The following is a 19,768-nucleotide window of genomic DNA, read 5'->3' on the forward strand; positions in this document are numbered from 1 at the left end:
TTATATGTTTTCCGACATGTCGACGCACTGAAGCTCTTTTACTATTTACAATTCGTAATAAATATAAATCCATAAAATAAAAAAAATAAAAAAAACGTTGATAAGCAGGGATCATTCTCATTGCTGCACCTTTGGAAAACTTTGAGACTTCTAATAATACAACTGTTACTTTTAATATAATTAATATTTTAGATATACCACCAAACTAGACGAAGCCTGAAGCTACACAACGCTATGGCAGATTTACGCACAACTAGTGCAATATAGAGCAGCCTCGCTAAATTCAAAGCATTATTTTCATAACTTTGGTCGTATCAAGGCAGTGTGTTCAGAGTCTTTCGGCGTTTATATCTTTCCTGGCGTGAAACTGGCTTGTCAATAAGCACTTCTACCAGCTGCCACACTTGAAATGCGGCGTCATAACGGTTCCCAGTTGGCACTCAAATGTTTTTCCAAACTTCTCGAAATCCATCAAAATATGGTTGACTCTGAAAAAAAACAAATAACAGTAAACGTAATCATTCATTGGCGCAGGCTCTACCAAAACATAAGACACCACTTTTTAGTTCTTTGATGCAACATATTTATTTTCTATGAAACGTTTTGCTGGGCTATATTGCAGGCACATTTCACAAGTAGCAATTGGTCTTATCTCGCTTGCAGAAGAACTGCTAAAAGCAGTATTCGACATATTCTGTATCTAACAATTGACTCGAATGCGTGTGAGATGCACTGACTGCACCAACGTCGCGATGTTCCTGCTTTTTAAAAGTTTAAAGCAAACAAAGAACAATAAGCACGAAGCAAACTATCTAACCTGTGCAAATTTATTTTTATTGTGGAACCATTTTTGTTTTATTTCGATATATTTTTTTTTATTATAGAACCACCTTATGTAGCAATTCAATAAAACCTCTGGGTGCTAATGACTTCGTGCACTTTAGCTAGCGAACAGAGCCACCTAGTCTCGCTCAACATTTGTTAATTATCGTGGGAAGTCTTTCATATAATAACGGGAAGACTATAAAAATATTTCTTTCTGTGTTTTTTTTTAGTTTTGTTATTTCTTCGTTTGTGGTTGTTCGTTTTACCGGTACGATATTTTAATTAGAATGCAATTAATTGCAAAGGTGCAAGCGAGCTGGACAAGAATGATGAAAATAATCCCTGGAGTTAAAACGATATTTTAACTTTTTGATGGGCACATGTTTACACATAAACAATATTTTCACCTTAGGTCGGGTGGTGGCTCATTGGAGTCCTCAATGTAGTAAGATTCGTAGGTCTTCCTCTTGGTGTGACACCAGCTCTGCAATCATCGAGGAACGTTATGGCAGTGATATTTGTATTTTAAAACTTTTTTATATCGAACGAGTATGTTACGTACTTTGGCAAAATATAGAAAAAATAACTGGTTCTGCGTGAAGCGGACCCTTGGTAGCGCGCTGAATTCAGATTCGCCTTCGTAGCGCGCCATGAAAGTGCGAAAAGCCTGCGAACAGCAAAACAAATCACAAACCGATTGAGTAGAGTCTGCGGATAGCAACGAACTTTTCCTGGCATGCTCGATCGCTAGGAGTAGTAGCATTTAACAAAATTTGTGCATTTAAACTATCAAATTATGAAATTATTTTCGCCCGCCTTCAGGATGAGTAGCATAAGGTTTTCTACCAATACATAGCTCAGTATCTTCCTAATAAGAAACATTGTGGCCGAGGAAAAATTATTTTAGACGTTCTGCACTGATACGTTCCTCGCGTGCTATTGTCACCTCCAGTCAACGTTCGAAATAATTCGATACACGTTTCAGTACTTTAAAAAGGAATTAGGCTTCTCTCACAGGTGTAAAGTTCGTCAAAATAAATAATGTGATATTAGACTTAATGTTGTAATATTTACTGCTAGAAGAAAACTCGCGTACAGCATCAGCTCAGTTAAGTTGAGCCTAATCGCAGCTGCCGCCGCTGCATGGTTGCCGGTGGCCCAACAATAGTCAAAATTACCCATCTATGATTTTAGCTTTATTTTGTTCCAATACCACCCCCAATTCACGTTATGTTAATCTGACGCCCCTTTAAGATCAGTACACCCATCTGAATTACAATCAAACTTCAAAAATTAAAAAATTAAAAAAAAAAATATTTTTGCACATTTAATAATGAGGCCGATATCGGAAGATTGAGCTCACTGTGTTTGCATTCCCGATACCTCTCCGGGTGCGTATGTGCTTCAGAGAGTGCTTTGAAGTGACAGCGTGACCTTCCCGTTAAGCCGGGGTATACAGATTCGAAGGCGAGTCACCGCGAGATCCGTGCTTCGAATGCCGCGCATGGCAATGAGTTCATGTAAAAAACTTGGCACGCGGCATTCGAGCAACAGATAATGAGGTAAGTCGTGTTTGCAAACTGCCTTTTTGTGTGATGTATGAGCAGTGTGATCCGGGATTTAGTAATCTTGTTCTAGGAAAACACGATTTGATCAAACTACCCCCTGTAAAATGCGATCGATCGATTTCTGGATGCTGCCGAGATGGTTCCAAATTGCTTCAAAAGCCGCTGGCCGACGATCAGCCAGAAAGGAGGAAACTCTCCCTCAATTGCTTCTTTCCATTCAAGAAACAGGGACATTCTCCTCCTTTCTGTGGGCAGTGGCTCCGAGACCCGCACCTGTGGGGAGAGGAGGAAAAAAGGATGCAAGAGCGCGTGAAAAAAAAAAAAAAAAAGAAGAAAATTGGGAACCGGTATTCTGCCAGGCAGAAGACGATTACGCAGGCCAGCCTTTAAGGAACGCGGAGCATGGCGAGTTCTTAGCGTCTTTTATCCCTGAACAGCCAAGGAGAGTACGGCGTTTGTCGATAAGAACGCCGAATAACATAACACGACAAACCGTGAAGATCTATATAATGAACCATGCCCGGCGTTACGTAAGCTGATTGGGACAAATTTGAGGTACCGATGTGTCAGAAATTAGAATATACGGCGCTGTTCTTTCCTCTTGTTTATGTCTTGTGTGTGGTATGTGAGTGCACGGCCGGACTGGAAGCGCGCGCTCTCTTTCCCTTTTTACGGCCTAGCAATCGCCCGAGAGTCAATGGCGTTTTTTCTCCGTACGTAGTTCACTTGCTTGTCGCCAGGGGCGCAACCATCTCACCCCACTTCACCCCACTCGGAGAGCCCCTTCGAGCTGCTTTGCGCTGGTGTTCGAGCTTCGTAGGTTGCTGTTTTGGCAACGGTTCCTCAGAACACTTCTGATTAACCATGCAAAGACGGTGAGGTACAGAAACAAAAAATTTGCTGGGTATGGTGCACAAGCCCTCGAGGAAGCACATTAGGCTGTAATGTGCACTGTGCGAAAATTGTACAGACTACTACACCCTCGTCTAGAGCAGCTGACCGACTTCATGTGCGGCCTATGAAATGATGATGCAGACCACGGCGATAGATAGATTGGGCTTGCTTACATTCCACGAGAGTGCACAAATTATTTATCATTTAAAGTTACTTCACGTAGAAGGGGTCCGTCTCCTCCTCTTCTTTAGTTTCAACAGAAGTCCTGGAGGTAAAGACGAGTATAGTTTTCCGCAATCGCATTCGCTGTCTCTACTTACTACTTTTTACTCCCGAATATCTCGGAGATGTGCGTCAAATATTCACCGTTTTGGGCTCATCAGAAGCTCATTAGATAGTGGCTGAGGGTCTAAACGCAAGGATCAGGCGTCAAAGGCTATAAAAATCTCGGCCGCAAGTTGCGACAGCGTTGAGATACACTGTCAGACGCGCTTTGTGCAAACGGCAAAGGGTAGTCCAGGGGTGAGGTGACAGCGCCCCCCGCGAACTGCGGCGGGAGTTGGCGATTGCTCCAATTGCAAAGGCCGTAAGAAGAGAAAGAGAGCGCGCGCTTCCAGTCCGGCCGTGGTGAGTGTAAGTAAAACCCCCCAGACCATCCTTGTTTTTCTACGTGCCCTACACTAATGTTTCCTCAAGACTCCGAGTCGCCGAGATCCTGGTGCCATAATTATTTCTGCGATAGGACATGGGATCTTTGGTTTACGTGTTCGCGAACCAGCGAGTTTGAGAGCCAAGGCCTGGGTCAGCTTCAGGTGTGAGAGATGAGCCCCAGCATCCACCCAAAGGAAGGAAACCTAGAGGACCAAGTTACAGACGGCGAGGCCACGAGGTTCGGGGAGAGACGAGTGTGGTGTTAGGTGGTGTGCGAGCAAGCGGGTGGCAAGCGGCCCCTGAGAGTGTCTCTCCTTGTTTTCCTGTATCAGGCCTCCTAAATTGTATAATCACCACAACGACATTAAAGAAACTGTTTTGTCTTATTACTAAATCTAACTGTAATTATTCGTTGCCCAAGAAGAGATAAAGTTTATAACAGATGGAACACGAGTCTTTCCACATGCCCCCGTTAAATTCGTTAATAGGGCGTTCCCCTGTTTGTCTAGGCACCAGCATGCCCTTATACGCCTTAAAGGGGCACTGACACATCAAAATCATATTTTTTTTATTATCCGAAACGGTCGAAAACGATGCCGGGACATTACCCTCAAAATTTGAAATTTGGGAATTCAGTATTCGTGAAGTAAAAAAACAATTTCCAAATGCCGAATTCGAAGTTCCCGCGCGATCGGCGCCGGTGCCTTGACGTCAAAAATTGCGGAGACCTGAGAGTCTCCTTTCCTGTCACCACTCCCTGCTGTTGCCATGGCGACCCAAAGCGAGGAGGAAAGGAGCGAGCGCCGGCTAGCGCCGGCGTTGCGGCGGACCGGTTTTGAGCGGTGTCGCCTGTTTTCCGTTGGAGGATACAAATCCAGGAGACGGCACCACAACGAACTCCCGATTTTTGGTATTTCAAAAAGAAGGGCCGTAGTGCGTTCGCAATTGCGTTAAAAAACATGTTTTAGGATTGCCGTCATTAAATGTTATAAAGATGCCGCCTACAAAGCTTCTAAATTTCCTGATTTTTGACGTCACCGATCAAAAGAAGCGAGGAGGCGAGAGGCGGGAAAATCAAACGCCAAAAATAAAAAGGTGCGCGTGCGTGCGGGAAAATTTTTTTGGCGATGCGGTTTTTTTTGCGTGTCTATGGCTGCAACTTGCATCGTTTTAGACAATAAAAATAAATACGACCTTTGGGGTTTCAGTGCCCCTTTAAAGTCGCGAACGTAACTCGCGCTCATTGAATCTCTTTAACGCGGGAAGTCTACCACAAATAGAGCTTCAATGTGAAGCAATAAGGCATACCTTGAAGGCAGCTGGAAGTGCAGTGGACCCGATGATCAACTCGCGGTTAAACATCTGGGATAGTGCCACGCTGCTAGACCGCACCTGTGCGTGCGAGACACCCAGCTCATGTCGCTTCGATAAGGAACCAAGTTTAAATACACACACACACACGCAAACAAATAAGCTGGCACAAAGACTTAAAGGAGCTGTGCAACAATTTTTGTACTTTGCGCAAATACCGCTTAGAACAGATCCCTGACGTTAATGACCTATGAAACACGCGTTCGTTTTTCACTTCATGCAATAGAAGTCCCAGAAAAAAAATTAAAGAAAAACGAGCAGCGTTCACCCCCTCAACTCGCAGCCAGAACAAGCGGCGACGCGATCTGGAGCAGATTATATGCCGCCAATGTTGATCATAGCCACACGCTGGGGTTGGCAAAGCACAGGACACGCGCTGAGTTCCAGACATTGTTATGGCTCGGCTGTTGTCGTCGTTCCAGCGATTGGACGCGGGCGACTACCCGAATGCTTCTCGAGCTAGTAATTATCACGAGCCCAAATCGAGTGCCCACGCAGGGCTCGGGTCCAATCTATGAACCGCATTCAAATATCGTCACTTGGGTGTTCTGCGATCCCCATGTTACGTCATCAAATTTTGCAAAGGAGAGATTGAACGAAAATAATTGCTTTTGTCCTTGAAATTTTACCGCAATAAAGGAGTTTCTTGGTCAGTGGCGTTGCGTGCAAGTATCCTTGAGTCCCACTAGTGCCAGTAAGCTCGTGTATAGTGAAAAACATTCCGACTGAATATTGTCACGGGTGGCGACCAATAAACAAGAAATTAACAGGAAGAAATAAACATTTAATGTGGCGAACTTGTGCCAAAAAAAAAAATAAAAGGGTACAAAAGATAATAACAGAGCGTCGCAGGCGTCGAAGTCGGCGTAGCAACAAAGTCGAAGGCTGGGGCGAAACTGACCGCAGATCAGCACGCGGAGTCCCTTATGTACGCGCGTTGGGTTCTGGAACAATCGGCCTAGATTGTTCGGCGACTGGAACATTCGGAACTCGATCTGACGAGAATGTTCTCGAACTCACGAGAACGCAATGAAAGAACAAATAAAAGAGCATTCCACTGACTGGAATTGAACTCAGACTTTCTGCGCGACAGTCAAGCACGGTAACCACTCGGCCACGCGCGCGGTGGCTCGCCGACGAGCGTGGCAATATCGTTGCACAGCTCCTTTAAGGGATGAGATATCTCAATGCAATAACTGATGAATTCGACTGAAGGATCTATTTGCGTATACATCGAAACCACTACTGTAGCAGTTGAGGTTTTGTGTACACGTGACTCTTCAAATGTGATCGAACTTTAATCGTGCTCACTTAGTGGTTCTCGAAATCGGAATTTTTCGAATTTTATACCCGAGGTACAGCCGACATGAAACTCTAAACCTGCCATCAACATGACAGCATATATGTTTATTGTGCGTGACGAAATTCTTGTACGTGATATAGGTACATTAAGTGTAGAGTCAAAGGAACCCTATAAATTTAGCGGACAGTGGTGACGAGACTGGTGGCGGCACGTGAACCTATGTTTTTTGCGCGTTACCGTTTTGCGGAGCAGGGAGGGGAGGTTTTATGTCCAAAAACGTATTTTACGTTAAAAACAAACACTGGAAATCCTACTACAAGTTAAATAGAAGGTCAGCCGTATACTCGGGGCATAATATCAAGGCCGAGTGACTCAGTGTTGTTAAAATCAGCTGTAGAGAGAAGTGCGGACAACACTACGAAAACGATATTTTTTCAATACAAACTATTGACCAAATAAATGCAATACCGCCTGCCAAAGTCTCTCATCTTTTTTCAGTAAGCTAATGTGCCAATAATTACACCTTGCAGAATACCAGCCCCCCCCCCCCCCCCCCTATTCTCTTAATCAGTTCTATAATAAACCATCAAACAAAAGACAATACAAAAACATTCTGCGCCCGGACGCGAATATAACGAAAAGTCATGCGTTTATCTGTTCAAGTAATCTCCCAGTTACCTGGGAGATCATCACCCTATACTCGGATCACTCTTAAGCTGAGGCTGCGCCCAAAGCTACAAGCGGGATCTAGCCGGCGCTTCTGGCTTTGAGGCGTGCATATTCTAGCCCGAGTGCCGCTGGAAGAGCGCTCGAAAGCAGCGACCTCGAGCTCTCGCGCATGTAGCATTGGCTCAGTAACGCCCTCTAGATAATAAAGTCGTAGTGCCGATAGAGATCTCGTCACTAGCGAAGGCCAACGCTGAACACAGATTGGACACGACGATTGCGTCAACGTTTGGCTCAAATTTGACTCGAAGCCGAGCGCTGACGCTGCACTTGTTTCCAACCTGTGTCCAGCGTTGGCCTTCTCTGATGACACAAAAAAAAGTCAGCAGTACGGCCTTGTCTTGTAGATGGTCGTACTTGTGGCATTGACTTTGACTGACTGTATACAGTCTCGGCTTAAGGGTGAACGGAGTGTAGGATTGTGCCCACTCGGCAATTATGCCCGACCCCGAAACCGAGCGTCGTTCGACGCATTGGATAGAGACGAGGGCCGTTCGAACGCCAACGCAGCAGCACTTGAGTTCAATTTGTGTTTTCGCTCGATCTCACTTTGATCACGTCAAAAAGTCTAGTGTGCAGGCCTTGATTGTTCTGCACAACAGTATCGCACTTTGTCCAACCGCAACGACTCCACGGCCCGATGTAGCCGATCATGCAGCCATCAAAAAAGTGCATCGTTACGGTGCTCGTCGTCTTTGTACGTTGGCTTTCCCCAGCTATAGCCCAGCACGTGGCTCCGACGTCACGCCTCTGCCGTGGCGCTGTTGTCGTTACGGCGCATGCGCAGAAGCTTCCCCTCACGCGAATCTGGTTTCTGCGCTCGCGCAGTGCCCACACCTGGTGTGGGCAACCGCGGGCTAGTTTGTAAACAGTGTGTCGGTCTATAGACCAAACACGCCCACAAGAAAGCGCAGAATAATGGGGCACTCATTCGCCGTGCGTGATTATGGGTTAGCCGCTGACGGCAAACGCACAAAGACGGCGAGCGACAGGACGCTTAATTCACTTACGGAGCTGCGTGATAGGCAGTGTCGCCTGTGGTCGGACTTCGTGTAAAACTTTGGTCGCACGGAGCGAGAGAAAGCACTTATATGCGTACCCGGTTCATGATCTCGTTGGTGATGGTGTGCCTGAGCATTGTCCCGAAGCAGTTGACCAAGATGTCGAAGCGGGCTCGAGTGTGCCAGTTCCGCAAACTGCCCTGCTCGTCGATTACGCTCCCTGCAGATGCCGTTTTGAAGAATCGCGAGTGTTATTGCTCCGGTTTTACGGGTTTGTTTCAACGAACCAGGTAGTAATGTAGATCGAAACGGGATAAATCTTTTAAGAAAACTGGAAACCTGATAATATAATTTGATTTATTTTCTACCTCATAACGAACCATATTGCAACTTCCGTGCCTCATTATCAGAGCCACGAGTGCCAGAGAATAGCCGCACAATTTCCTCGTTATTCCCTCAGCATTACTGCGACGAGGTCATTTTCTAAAGTGATGTGATCTCGCCCTTATCTTCCACAACGCTGCATTAAATTCGCAACTGTTGAACTGAACTATATCAATACAATAAAATGCATGTTGTAAGATGTCCGAGACCTCGAAAACGCTATACCATTATGTTCGCGGTCAGCTTTCTTGGGTTATGAAGTTAAAGGTACGGGCACGTAGGCCCTCTCTCAAGTTTTGTGCCGATTATTGTGCTTGCGCTCTCCTCCTTTTCTCGGATTTGTCACAGAAGTTTTTTTTTCATAAAATAGCTAGGATCTTTTGAAACCAGCTGCGCTTGAAATTGCACCTTGTAGAGTTGCTTTGTTTCTCTTTTACGGATTGAAATCCACATTGATTCCGCTAGCTCGCATAACCTCTACGGACTTTTTTTTTTTCACGAGCGATGTGGTTTGAAATAAATATTATACTTTCGAAATTCGGGTATTGCAAAAAAAATTTTACAAAATTATGTGGAGTTCCTGCTTGTCTGTTGTTCTTTTTATACTAATAGCCTGACAGCACAGCCAATTAGAGTGTCAATTTCTCCAGAACCAACGAGGTAGAGGGGCTTAGAGCGATAAACTGGTATACAGTTCACCAGGAAGTGACCCCCACTTGGCTGCCGCCTTTTTGTACAATCTTGACCACTAGACACGTGACCGTACCAAATCCTGAGGCTTTTACACAAAACTAAGCCTAAATCTGTATTGCGATCGCTTAAAAAAAATAAATAAACTATTTTTTCAATACTGTTAGCCCCAGAGATCAGTATCTAGCTCAGATAAAAACCCAAGATACAGCACCGCGACTCACGGCATTTAGCGGAGGCATTGCGATACTGCCCGAGTTTTCGTCGTTAAAACATATTTTTGACTTATATCAAATGAAATATAACTTATCTCGTTGGTCCTGTTAAAAAATATCAATAAGCAATTATTTGTGCGCAGTACTTCGTCAAAATCTAGACTTAAAACTATAAGGTCACGTGCCTAGTGGTCAAAAATGTGCAATATGACGGCGGCCAATCGGTGGCACTTTCAGCTGTCAAATTATTGCTCTAAGGCCCTCTACCTCGTTGGTCAGAACACTCTAACGAAGACAACGCAATGAGCGGCCGTTCAGAGAACCACTGGCTTTTCGATACAGCAATGAATAGAAATCGCGCAACTGCGCGACTTACCGCTGAACATGATGCCTCGCAACATCTCGTGGGCGACGAGATATCCAAAGGCGCCAAAGTTGATGGAGCTAAAAGATTCAAGAATAAATTACTATTGAATTTTCTTTTAAGTCTGAACTTAGGATACTACTTGACCATCTGCTTAGCCCTGTCTATAGTAGCTTACTTGTTGAATCACTCAAGCATCTAATTTTATCAGTTTTAATTACATCAACAATGTACTAGCCAAAATTATTATCACTCTAATGCTCATGTTCGAAAGCGCAAGGCAAGGCCAGAGATTCAAGCTTAAAAAAATAAAATAAAAAAATACTAAAAATAGTATGGACCACCCTACGAGCACAATTAAATATCGCGATGATTCGGTTGCGATAGCCCAACTCCCAAGCAGTGCTGTAACGTTCCTTAAGAAAAAAGAGTGGAAGCTCGTTCCTGGTTCCTACTGATGTTTCGAACGCATTCCCCTTACAAGTTCCATATGTGAAATGGAACGTATCATCACAAATACGTTAGATTTGTATTTTGCTGATTAACATATTTAGTTAGATCAAGCAAAGTTTTATTTTATTTTATCTTTCAAATCATAATGACAACATACGAATTTGAATGCAGCACCAGGAGAAGAAGACATGTGGAAGGAGGGTTTCATTTGTTGATATATTCACCTTTAAAAATCACAGCTTTTAACCTTATTTTTTAGTGGGTGATTTAGACGAGCAATATGTACCGTTACCCCATATTGCACAAGCGCTTTACAACAACCTCACATGTTTCATTCCAACAAAGTCCTTTGTCTGAACTTAGGAACAGTTGCTTCTCGATGTTTGTGTCCGCAGTACGATCAAGTGAAGAAGAGGGTAGGATTTTCGGAAGGTCAGTCATTAAAAGTACAAGTCCTTCTTTGTGAAGGTTGGATTTGTTGTTCAATTTGAAGGGGAGGGGGTGGGAGACAAGGGGAGAAGATATAAAGGTTAATATTTGTGTATATTTTAAGTGACCGATATTCGAGATACAAGGGTGTGTTCGATGTCAGGTAACCGCTTCTTGTGTTGTAACTATAGGTCTATTTTTAGAAGGCCGCTGTATAGCTGGTATGTATAGTACGATGGCTGTACCCGTGGCTTCTTTAGCGGGCAATGCTACGATACCCATTGAAGATTTTTTTTTTCAATCCGTAGTAAAACACGGTTGTATACCAGAACCCATAGAAAACGACGTAAACGCATGCGAATGTAGAGGAAATCTGGTAAATGGTTGTTTGGGGTAGTCATTATGACAATGTTACTGGAGATCAGGGATGGGCAAAATACATGCAGATATGTATCGAAATACAAATACAAAATACTTCGTCAAAACTGTATTTAATTACAAATCTAATTAAATTTCCAAAAAAGCATTTAAATACAAGATACAAATACAACCAAATGTATTTGGTCTGCTCCAAATACTTTTCCAAATACACTCCTCAAAATTTGCGTCAGCGACTTCAGGGCACCTGCAACGGGTTTCTGGGTATCTCATTTTAATTTTGCATCGCACACTCGCGAGTTAGTGTGCGAGGCCCTAGTAACATAATTGAAATATAATCACAAAAAAATATAATCACCTTGGACGTAATAGGTGAAAAACGTATAGAGCTGCAAGCAGCTTTTTTGTCGATTACATTTTGGAACCGAGACGACCAAGACGCGCAGCACTAGCAAGAGAATATTTTATTGTTTCAACTCGCACCAGTTACGAAAATCTGGACGAGCCGCGCATTTAGAATGTTCCAGGCAAAAATATGGATGGAAATCAGGCTGTAAAGCACCACAAGTTGTCACAGGCACTTAATTATTTAGGCAGTCTGCCTGTGAACGTCGATTTCGTCAATATTCTTGCTTTGGACTAGCACCCTAATCACAAAGTTACTAAATGCTTGTGCTTGATTGAGAGACACTGCATTCAGTGCAGAACGTAGTTTTATTCCTGCTCTGGACAGTGACAATAAATTTGAGGGATGTATTTTCGCCCACAAAATTGTATTTAATTACAATTGTATTTCAAATACCCACGTTTTAGTATTTAAATACACACGTCAAATACATTACCTAATTTGTAATTAAATACAAATGCAAAATACACAAAGTATTTTAAATACGTATTTCAAATACTTGTATTTGAAATACTGCCCATCCCTGCTGGAGATATTTATAGAACCCAGAACGTCTATTAGCTTGCGCCGTTTTGCACGAGCGCCTTTCAAGATCTTAGGGAAAGTGCACATTTAAAACTTAAACGAATACCTCTTTCTTGAGATAAACTGTGCTTCCCTATATTAGAGCGCAGCTCTTAGGGGCCCGTTCCCGGCTTGAGCGGCGTCGGCGTCGGCGTCGCCGTCGGCGTAACCGCAACCCTCGTAACCCTCGTGAGGGTTACGAGGGTTAATCTCATGAGGGTTACCCTCACGAGGATCACGAGGGTTACTTACCCTCGTAACGAGGGTTACGAGGGTTAGTTACCCTCAAAAGGGTTACCTTCACGAGGGATACCCTCACGAGGGTTACTTACCCTCGTAACCCTCACGAGGGTTACGAGGGTTAGTTACCCTCAAAAGGGTTACCTTCACGAGGGTTACCCTCACGAGGGTCACGAGGGTTATGAGAGTTACCCTCACGAGGGTCACGAGAGTTACCCTCACGAGGGTCACGAAAGTTGCCCTCACAAGGGTTACTAGGGTTACCCTCACGAGGGTCACGATAATTAGCCAGGTCACGTGACCCCGGGGGGGTCACGTGACCTGGGGATACCCCCGAGGTCACGTGACCCCCCGTTGACGTCATAGCCACTGATGACGTCATCAGTGACGTCACTGATGACGTCACCGGCATCCACATCGTCATCATCACTGATGACGTCATCAGTGACGTCACTGATGACGTCACCGGCATCCGCATCGTCATCATCATCATCACTGATGGCGTCTTCAGTGACGTCACTGATGACGTCATCGGCATCGTCACGTGGCCCCAGGTCACGTGACCCCCCCCCGACGTCACATGACACCCCAAGGTCACGTGACTCCCACAAGGTCACGTGACTCCCACAAGGTCACGTGACCCCCAAGGTCACGTGACTCCCACAAGGTCACGTGACTCCCACAAGGTCACGTGACCCCCAAGGTCATGTGACCCCCCGCCCCCCGAGGTCACTTGACCCACCCCCCACTACCCTTCCCTCCTCCTCCTCAAGAGCTGCGCTCTAATTCGGCGTTACAGGGAGTTGTAAACGGCTTTCATTTTTTTCTGACAAAATTTGGTACAATGGATTCCATAAAAAAAGAAATCTCCAACGTAACTGTACCCCATAATAAAACAACAAGGCTGGAAACATATAAATAAAGGATAAACACGCACACACCGTCATTATGGAGTTAGTTCAACAACATGCCTGCGTTTTATATATTTTTTCACCTTATTTGCCAGTACAAATAAACATATACGTATATTGGCAGTACAAATAAAAAGAGTGAACACTTGTTTATCAATCAATCAATCGCTTTTATTTTTGGTCTTCTAGCCAAGGTGCCCATACAGAAAGCTGCCAAAGGCAGCTTGACGAGGCCTGTGGCCCGTTTGGAAATTGGCAGCCAGGAATAACTCCCCCCGCAAAAAAAAGAAAACACGCTGAAAAAATATTTATTAAAATACCAAAATCAAAATACCAATATTAACCAAAAATACCAAGGTCGCACACAAGCGTAAAAACCAGAAAAATAAACGCACAGCTTCTGTTCATAATATTACATTTGTCAAATTCATAACAACATAATTTTGAGCACCAGGTTTCGGATACGATAGAATAAGCCTGAAAAAAAAAATCAAGTCTATGGCCCATTCCAACAAATGTGCAAAACAAATTTGCGACCTTTAAAAAAAAATAGATGCAAAAAACAACAACAATAATTGCAAAATATGTCCAGCGGTTATAAAATAGAGGAAAAAAATGAAACGTTCGGGTTTTTACACTTGGCAGTTCCGAGTTTTTCCGGGTACATCCCAATGAACAATATTTTTTACCGGCAAGTATTTTTGACTTTTCAAGAAATCTGAGTTAGGAGTGGACTGCTATACATTATTTGCGCCTGACGTCCTCTTGCCAACTCTCCGGCCACCACCAGAGAAGAGGGGAAGGAGGAACTCTCCTTTCTCCGGGTTCCCTTGTACAACGGGACTGTTAAGAGCTAGTTTCCCCAGTATCGTGTCCGCGGGCAAATAAATGTCGACACAAAACTCTGGACAGCTACAGCCTTCTATGAGCGACGGCGGCAACCAGACAACTGGCCCCAAGCCGGTTGTCTTATTACCTCATAAATGGCGGAACCTTTCCAGCCTTTCCACTCTGGTTTTCACCAGAGTGGTAAGGCTTTTTGTAGAATTCATCCTGGAAGTCGTTCTTGAGGTCGTCTGAGAGGTTGTCCTCGTGGTCGTCCTAAAAGTAATCCTTGAGGTTGTCCTCTTGGTGTCGTCCTAGAAGTCGTACTTGAGGTCGTTCTAGACGTCGTCCTTAAGGTGGTCCTAGACGTCGTCCTCTAGGCATCGTCCTAGAGGACGTAAAGATAACAGCTTAGCTTGTCTTTTATCTTCACGTGAAGTGGAAGGACTCTACATTTTTGTGTCTCCCAGACGTGCCCAGACGTCGCTATTGTCCCTCTAGGAGATCATAGAAGATTAACCCTTCACTCAGAATTCGTACAAAAGCAGCTTCCCCCTCTCTCTTTTCCGTCGTGCTGCGAAATGGATGATGCGAGGTCAGTGCAAAGCATGTATAGCTTTTTGTCTTTTCAAATCAGTTATCGCACTTGTCTTGGGTAAACCGCATTTATTTTGAAAATAAATTCGTGTAGCGATTGCAGCTGGGCATCCGGCGATCCACTCTGCCGTTAGCTGTTATCAGTCCAGGGCGTTTTGAATGTCACCGACGGCATCCCCGAGCCAGCTTAGTGGCGAGCAAGGGTGCCCGCTGATGACGTCATTTTTGCTAGTTTTTCTCTCCGCTCTCTCGTCATAACCCTAGGCGCGCCGCAGTGGCTGGGTCTGCGTCGAAATTTTAATCGGCTATTACGACACACCTACTAATAAGATCGGAAGAAAACTTAACCCGCGTAATGTTCACGCTGTCCACATTACAACTTTTATTGTTTCTTTCAAATTCAAGGACCTCTTTAACTTTAAGAAACAAACGCAAGGAGTGGCTTGTTATAATCATGATTTTTGCATCCTGATTCCTTCATCGGCGTTTTTTATCGGCAAAGGCCGCATTCGTCGGCCGCGCAGCGAATATAAGATCCCTGAAGGCACACGTCGTGCCGTGCGTTTTTTAAGCTATCAGTGACAGCACAGCGAGTGAATGCTCCAATATGTGTCTTTGGCGCATCGGAGCGCAAGGCGGAGCACGCTAATCAAGGGAGCAACATAAAGAACGCGTAGAGAGCGCTCAATGTCGAGGCACCTAAGCGCACGCCGTCATTAATTGAGATCGATTTTTTTAAGCATGTCGGCGCACTGGGTGAGCGAACAAACGCACCCGGTGCGCTACGAGCTGACAGACTTGCACGTCGTGTAGCCGTGTTGCCTCTCGTCAACGCCCTCCTCTCATATGCGGAGAGCAAGTTCGTCTGCTTCTTGCTCAGGAATTGCGGTGACGTCAGAACGCCGAGCTCTGGTTAGCTCTGGCTGGAAGGGTAGTGGGAAGACTTCAGTGTTAGCTGCCTTGAGTATACCCACTATCCTTCCAATGAGAGCAATCAGAGTCCGCGGCGTTCTAACGTCACCGAAGCCTCTGCGAAAGAAGCAGATGAACTTGCGCTCCGTATACGTCTCTGTTTCTATCTCGTAAATAAATAAACGAATAGTGTGAGCCCTGAGATAATCGGCGCAGCATAGCAGTTGTAAAGTTGTGAGCAGTAGCCTATAGACCCTTTCCGGAATTCAGTGCCATCTGGTGACTCAAATGGCAGTTTAACTTTTACCGTACTAATGGCTGCAATGAACCTGTGGTCTGCAGTATTTTACAAGGCACTGTCACTTTCGCAAGTCAACTGTAAACGAGAATGCGCGCCTTCACTGTACAGTTCTCTTTCAATCTCAGAGTCGAGGGCGAAAAGATGCAACCAGTCAGAATGAAGCGCCATCCTACGTAGACGCCTTGATTAAAGTTCTATGCGTCAAGGGGCTTTGAAGCCGAGTTTGTGCAACTAACAGATTGACTGGGCCCGAGTTAGAAATGAATGCTTACGCAGCTCTTGCATCCAAGATTCACATCGCGCTAACGTCTAGAATGTATATGCATCGAATCATCTGCTTAGGAGCGTCTTCAACTTCTTCCTTCATCAGTGGACAGAAGGCCGCCATTAGTATAGCACATATGCAGAGCTGGCCAAATTACTCATATTTTGTAATTAAATTACATTACTAATTACTTTGCTGAAAACTGCTGAAATGTAATTAAATTACATTACAAATTACCACAGCCAGAAAGTAATTATTACCATTACAAATTACTTTTAAAAGTAATGACATTACTTTCGCATTACTTTTGTATACGTTTAAATATAAAGGAGCTATTGATAACTTCCTTTTACAGATAACTTTATTTACATTATTTACACAGTTCATGGCACGCAGCTAGAACTCTCTGTTGCATCTCAGGAGAAGCTGCGCTTCAAAATTTTAGTCGGAGAGAGATCCCCTCTTGCAGGACAACGTGTCCCTTGCCATGCTAAACAACCTCTCGGCCGGAGCAGACGAAGGCAGCCCAGGGTTGAACCGCACGAAGAGCTCTTTCATCTTCGGAAAGCTCTCCAAAACTGAAAGTTCTGTGGTATGGCTGTGCTTCCAACGGCGGAATTCGTCAGCGTCTGTACGATGCGCTTCTGTCCGCCTGATGCTGAAGAAATCATCGTCTGGATCAGAAATTTCCGTTGCCGGCTCTGGTCTCAGGTGTTCTTGCACGGGAAGCGAAGCATTGTACTGGCACTGCACCAGTTTCCAGTTCTTCTCTTCCAGTTCTTTGTCTGCAAGCCATGCCAGCTTGAACACTCAAAAGCCAGGCACTTGAGTGTTCGCCTTGTCCCAATTTCCTCTTCGGCTTTGCGTTTCCAACAGCCCGAAGTGTTTCCTATCTTGAGGATGCGCCCCTCCGTGAGTCACCTAATATATTTTTTTTTATTTTTCTTCACTATTTCTTTTTGCGCCTAAAATCCCTCTCGTGGTTACACCCTCTCCCTATACTCGTGCGGGGAGAAAGGGGTCAAGCGCTAAGCGGCAGGAGATTGATTGGTCGGGGGAGCATGTGGCTTCCACCGTACTGCCAGCTTAGGGGCGAACGGAGACGCTCAGACTATACACCTTTCCAAGAAACACTCGACCCCAGCGGCAACAGACCGTTTTCGAGCCCAGTCACTGGATTTGAGGCTAGACTCTCACCGGCGTCCCTGCTAACCCTAACCGAGTGGACTGCGATTTCGATAGGCGCAGCCTGTGTAGGCGCAGTTTCAAACACTGCTGGCGGCAAAATTCTCGTGTTTTCCCACTGCATTTTGTGTTTCATGCTGCATGTATTTTCCCGAGGACATTGGGAAGCATTGTACCACATTTGAAAAAAAAAAAGCAGTAAACTTTTTTTTTTGTTGGGTACGCGCGCGACAGAACGAATGCGACTGGAATGTTAGTTGTTGTTGTTTTATGGTAAGTTTTGACGGCGCCGTTCGATTAGCCGCGTGTCAAACGACAAAGCGTTTAGCTGTCGAAGATAATTTACAACAGAAGATAGCCGAAAGGCATGCATTTTTCACGCTCACAAATAACATGTTTACCGATGGACAGAGGAACGCACGCGACTGATCCGTTTCCCACCCCAACCCGGACAACTATTTTTGGAGATGACTGAGGACCCTACGCGGATTATCTCTGGGAGGGGGGAGAACAATTGTCATTGTTCGCAAAATCGCGTCGAGGGCCGTTCCACCAGGGGCCTTAGTTCGACTTACTTCCCCTCCTTCGTTTCCCGAGAATGTCGAGCAGAAAAGCTCGAATGGCAGGCACTTACCAGCCCTATTTCTCACAGTGGAAGATAACACAGAGAGGGTATGCAGCATGCACCAGAAAAAGTAAACGGAAACTTTCAAGAGGGACCAGAAAACGTCGAATGCAAAACCGCAAAACATAGGTAGAGAATCGCGCTGAGCGGGTTTTCACAGTTCAAGAGAGTGGCAGAAAATGTCTAGCTGACAGCGGGCGCGAGAGTCGCACCAGCCGCTTTAGCATCAGCAACATAGCGGCGGCTAGGGTGCCTTCATGCGCGCTTTGCTTGGGGTGATGACATCTGACCATTTTGTTTCGAACGCTTATTTTTATTTTTTGTTCTGAAGCTCTTTAAAGAGCGTGTCCCTGCACGCGCGCGTGGCGCTGACTGTGTTATGGCGACATTTTGTTTCCTTCGATTTCCTTGTATTTTCCCTGTGAGCGCGTGCTGTCGGCATCGGGTACTACAAACGATGGCATCACCCTAAACAGAAAGGCATTGAGGCACACTAGCGGCGGCCAAAGAGCGCTTTTTGGAAAGGTGTAGAGGAAAAAGAAAATGTAAAATAAAAAGAAAAGCGCTCTTGTGTATTGTGGACACAAAAAATAGGCCTGGTGCGAAAACGCAATTAGGTAATTTAATTACAATTACCGTCGCTGGAGTAATTCATTACATTACTAAATTACCTGCTACAAAAAGTAACGAATTACATTACTAATTACTGAAACAAGTAATTAAATTACTGTAATTTCATTACAGTAATTACATTACTGCCAGCTCTGCACATATGCCACTTTTCAGATGATAATACTGATCAAGGTGGCCCGACTGAATTCCGGAAAGGGTCTATTGTGTGTTCCCTGTATTGAAGCGGTGAATCCCTCTGGATAATTAATTGTGGACTTACGGGCTGAGCTCCGGTGTTAGAATGCTGGGTCTCGCTATCAGAGCCGGAACGACTGAAAAAAAAAGGTGTTAAAGCACACTTTTTTTGCGTTTTTTTTATTATTTTTTTATTTTTATTGTATCGTTTAGACTTTGAAAATGTGTATTTTGTGTTTTGGAAGCCAATAACCTGTTGTACAAATAAAGAAGCCGATACGAACACAACAACGACTCTATTCTACTGACGCTTAAAGGCGACGTACACTTCACGCTTTCCCCTTCTGCCCGCCTCCTCCTTTTTTGTATCCTCTCCATTTTTTACCTTGCCCCAATTTGGCTTCCCTCGTATCTGAGAGAGGAGCGCTAAGAGAAGTATCTTCCCTGCAGAAAACCGAGGTTGCACGTCTCCATTTAATAGCCAAATGGCTGCGAACATTTTTTTTTACTTATCCAGGATGCTGAGAACGTGTTTCTTATCTGAGCCAAGAGGTTGAAAACGTCACGCATCTAAGCCAAAGTGCTCATAACACATTTAATCTTAACCAGGAGGCTGAGAGCAAATTTTTTTGTCAGATGGTTTAAAACACTTTTAATGTGAACCAAGGCGCTGAAAACATACTTGATCTTAGCTAAATAACTGATAACACTTTTTACCATTTGTACAGAGCGTGTGAACTTCACTAATGTTCTTACTGAAGAGGCTAAGAATTTTCTTGGCATGGGGTCAGCCGGCCGATAACACTTTCAATTTTCGTCCGAAGGCTGATAACGCCCCTAATCTTAGCCAAAAGGCTGAAGGCATTATTTAACTTAAC

The 19,768-nt window shown here is 44.6% G+C and overlaps 1 protein-coding gene across 1 annotated transcript in view; it reads right to left on the reverse strand.

The window, feature by feature from the left end:
- Positions 1-337: 337 nt before the first annotated feature.
- LOC121048703 (endothelin-converting enzyme-like 1) overlaps positions 338-19,768 on the reverse strand; it is a 48,403-nt gene continuing 28,972 nt past the window's right edge. The window contains exons 14-20 of the mRNA XM_040505340.1: positions 18,976-19,027; positions 10,005-10,072; positions 8,438-8,559; positions 5,247-5,330; positions 1,388-1,492; positions 1,233-1,309; positions 338-488 (exon numbers count right to left, since the gene is read on the reverse strand). Coding sequence (XP_040361274.1) covers positions 389-488; positions 1,233-1,309; positions 1,388-1,492; positions 5,247-5,330; positions 8,438-8,559; positions 10,005-10,072; positions 18,976-19,027 — 608 coding nt within the window. The 3' untranslated portion in view covers positions 338-388. The remainder of the gene's footprint in view (positions 489-1,232; positions 1,310-1,387; positions 1,493-5,246; positions 5,331-8,437; positions 8,560-10,004; positions 10,073-18,975; positions 19,028-19,768) is intronic.

Source organism: Ixodes scapularis, unplaced genomic scaffold, assembly GCF_016920785.2.
Source record: "Ixodes scapularis isolate PalLabHiFi unplaced genomic scaffold, ASM1692078v2 PGA_scaffold1__304_contigs__length_218370807, whole genome shotgun sequence".
Taxonomy (NCBI): Eukaryota; Metazoa; Arthropoda; class Arachnida; order Ixodida; family Ixodidae; genus Ixodes; species Ixodes scapularis.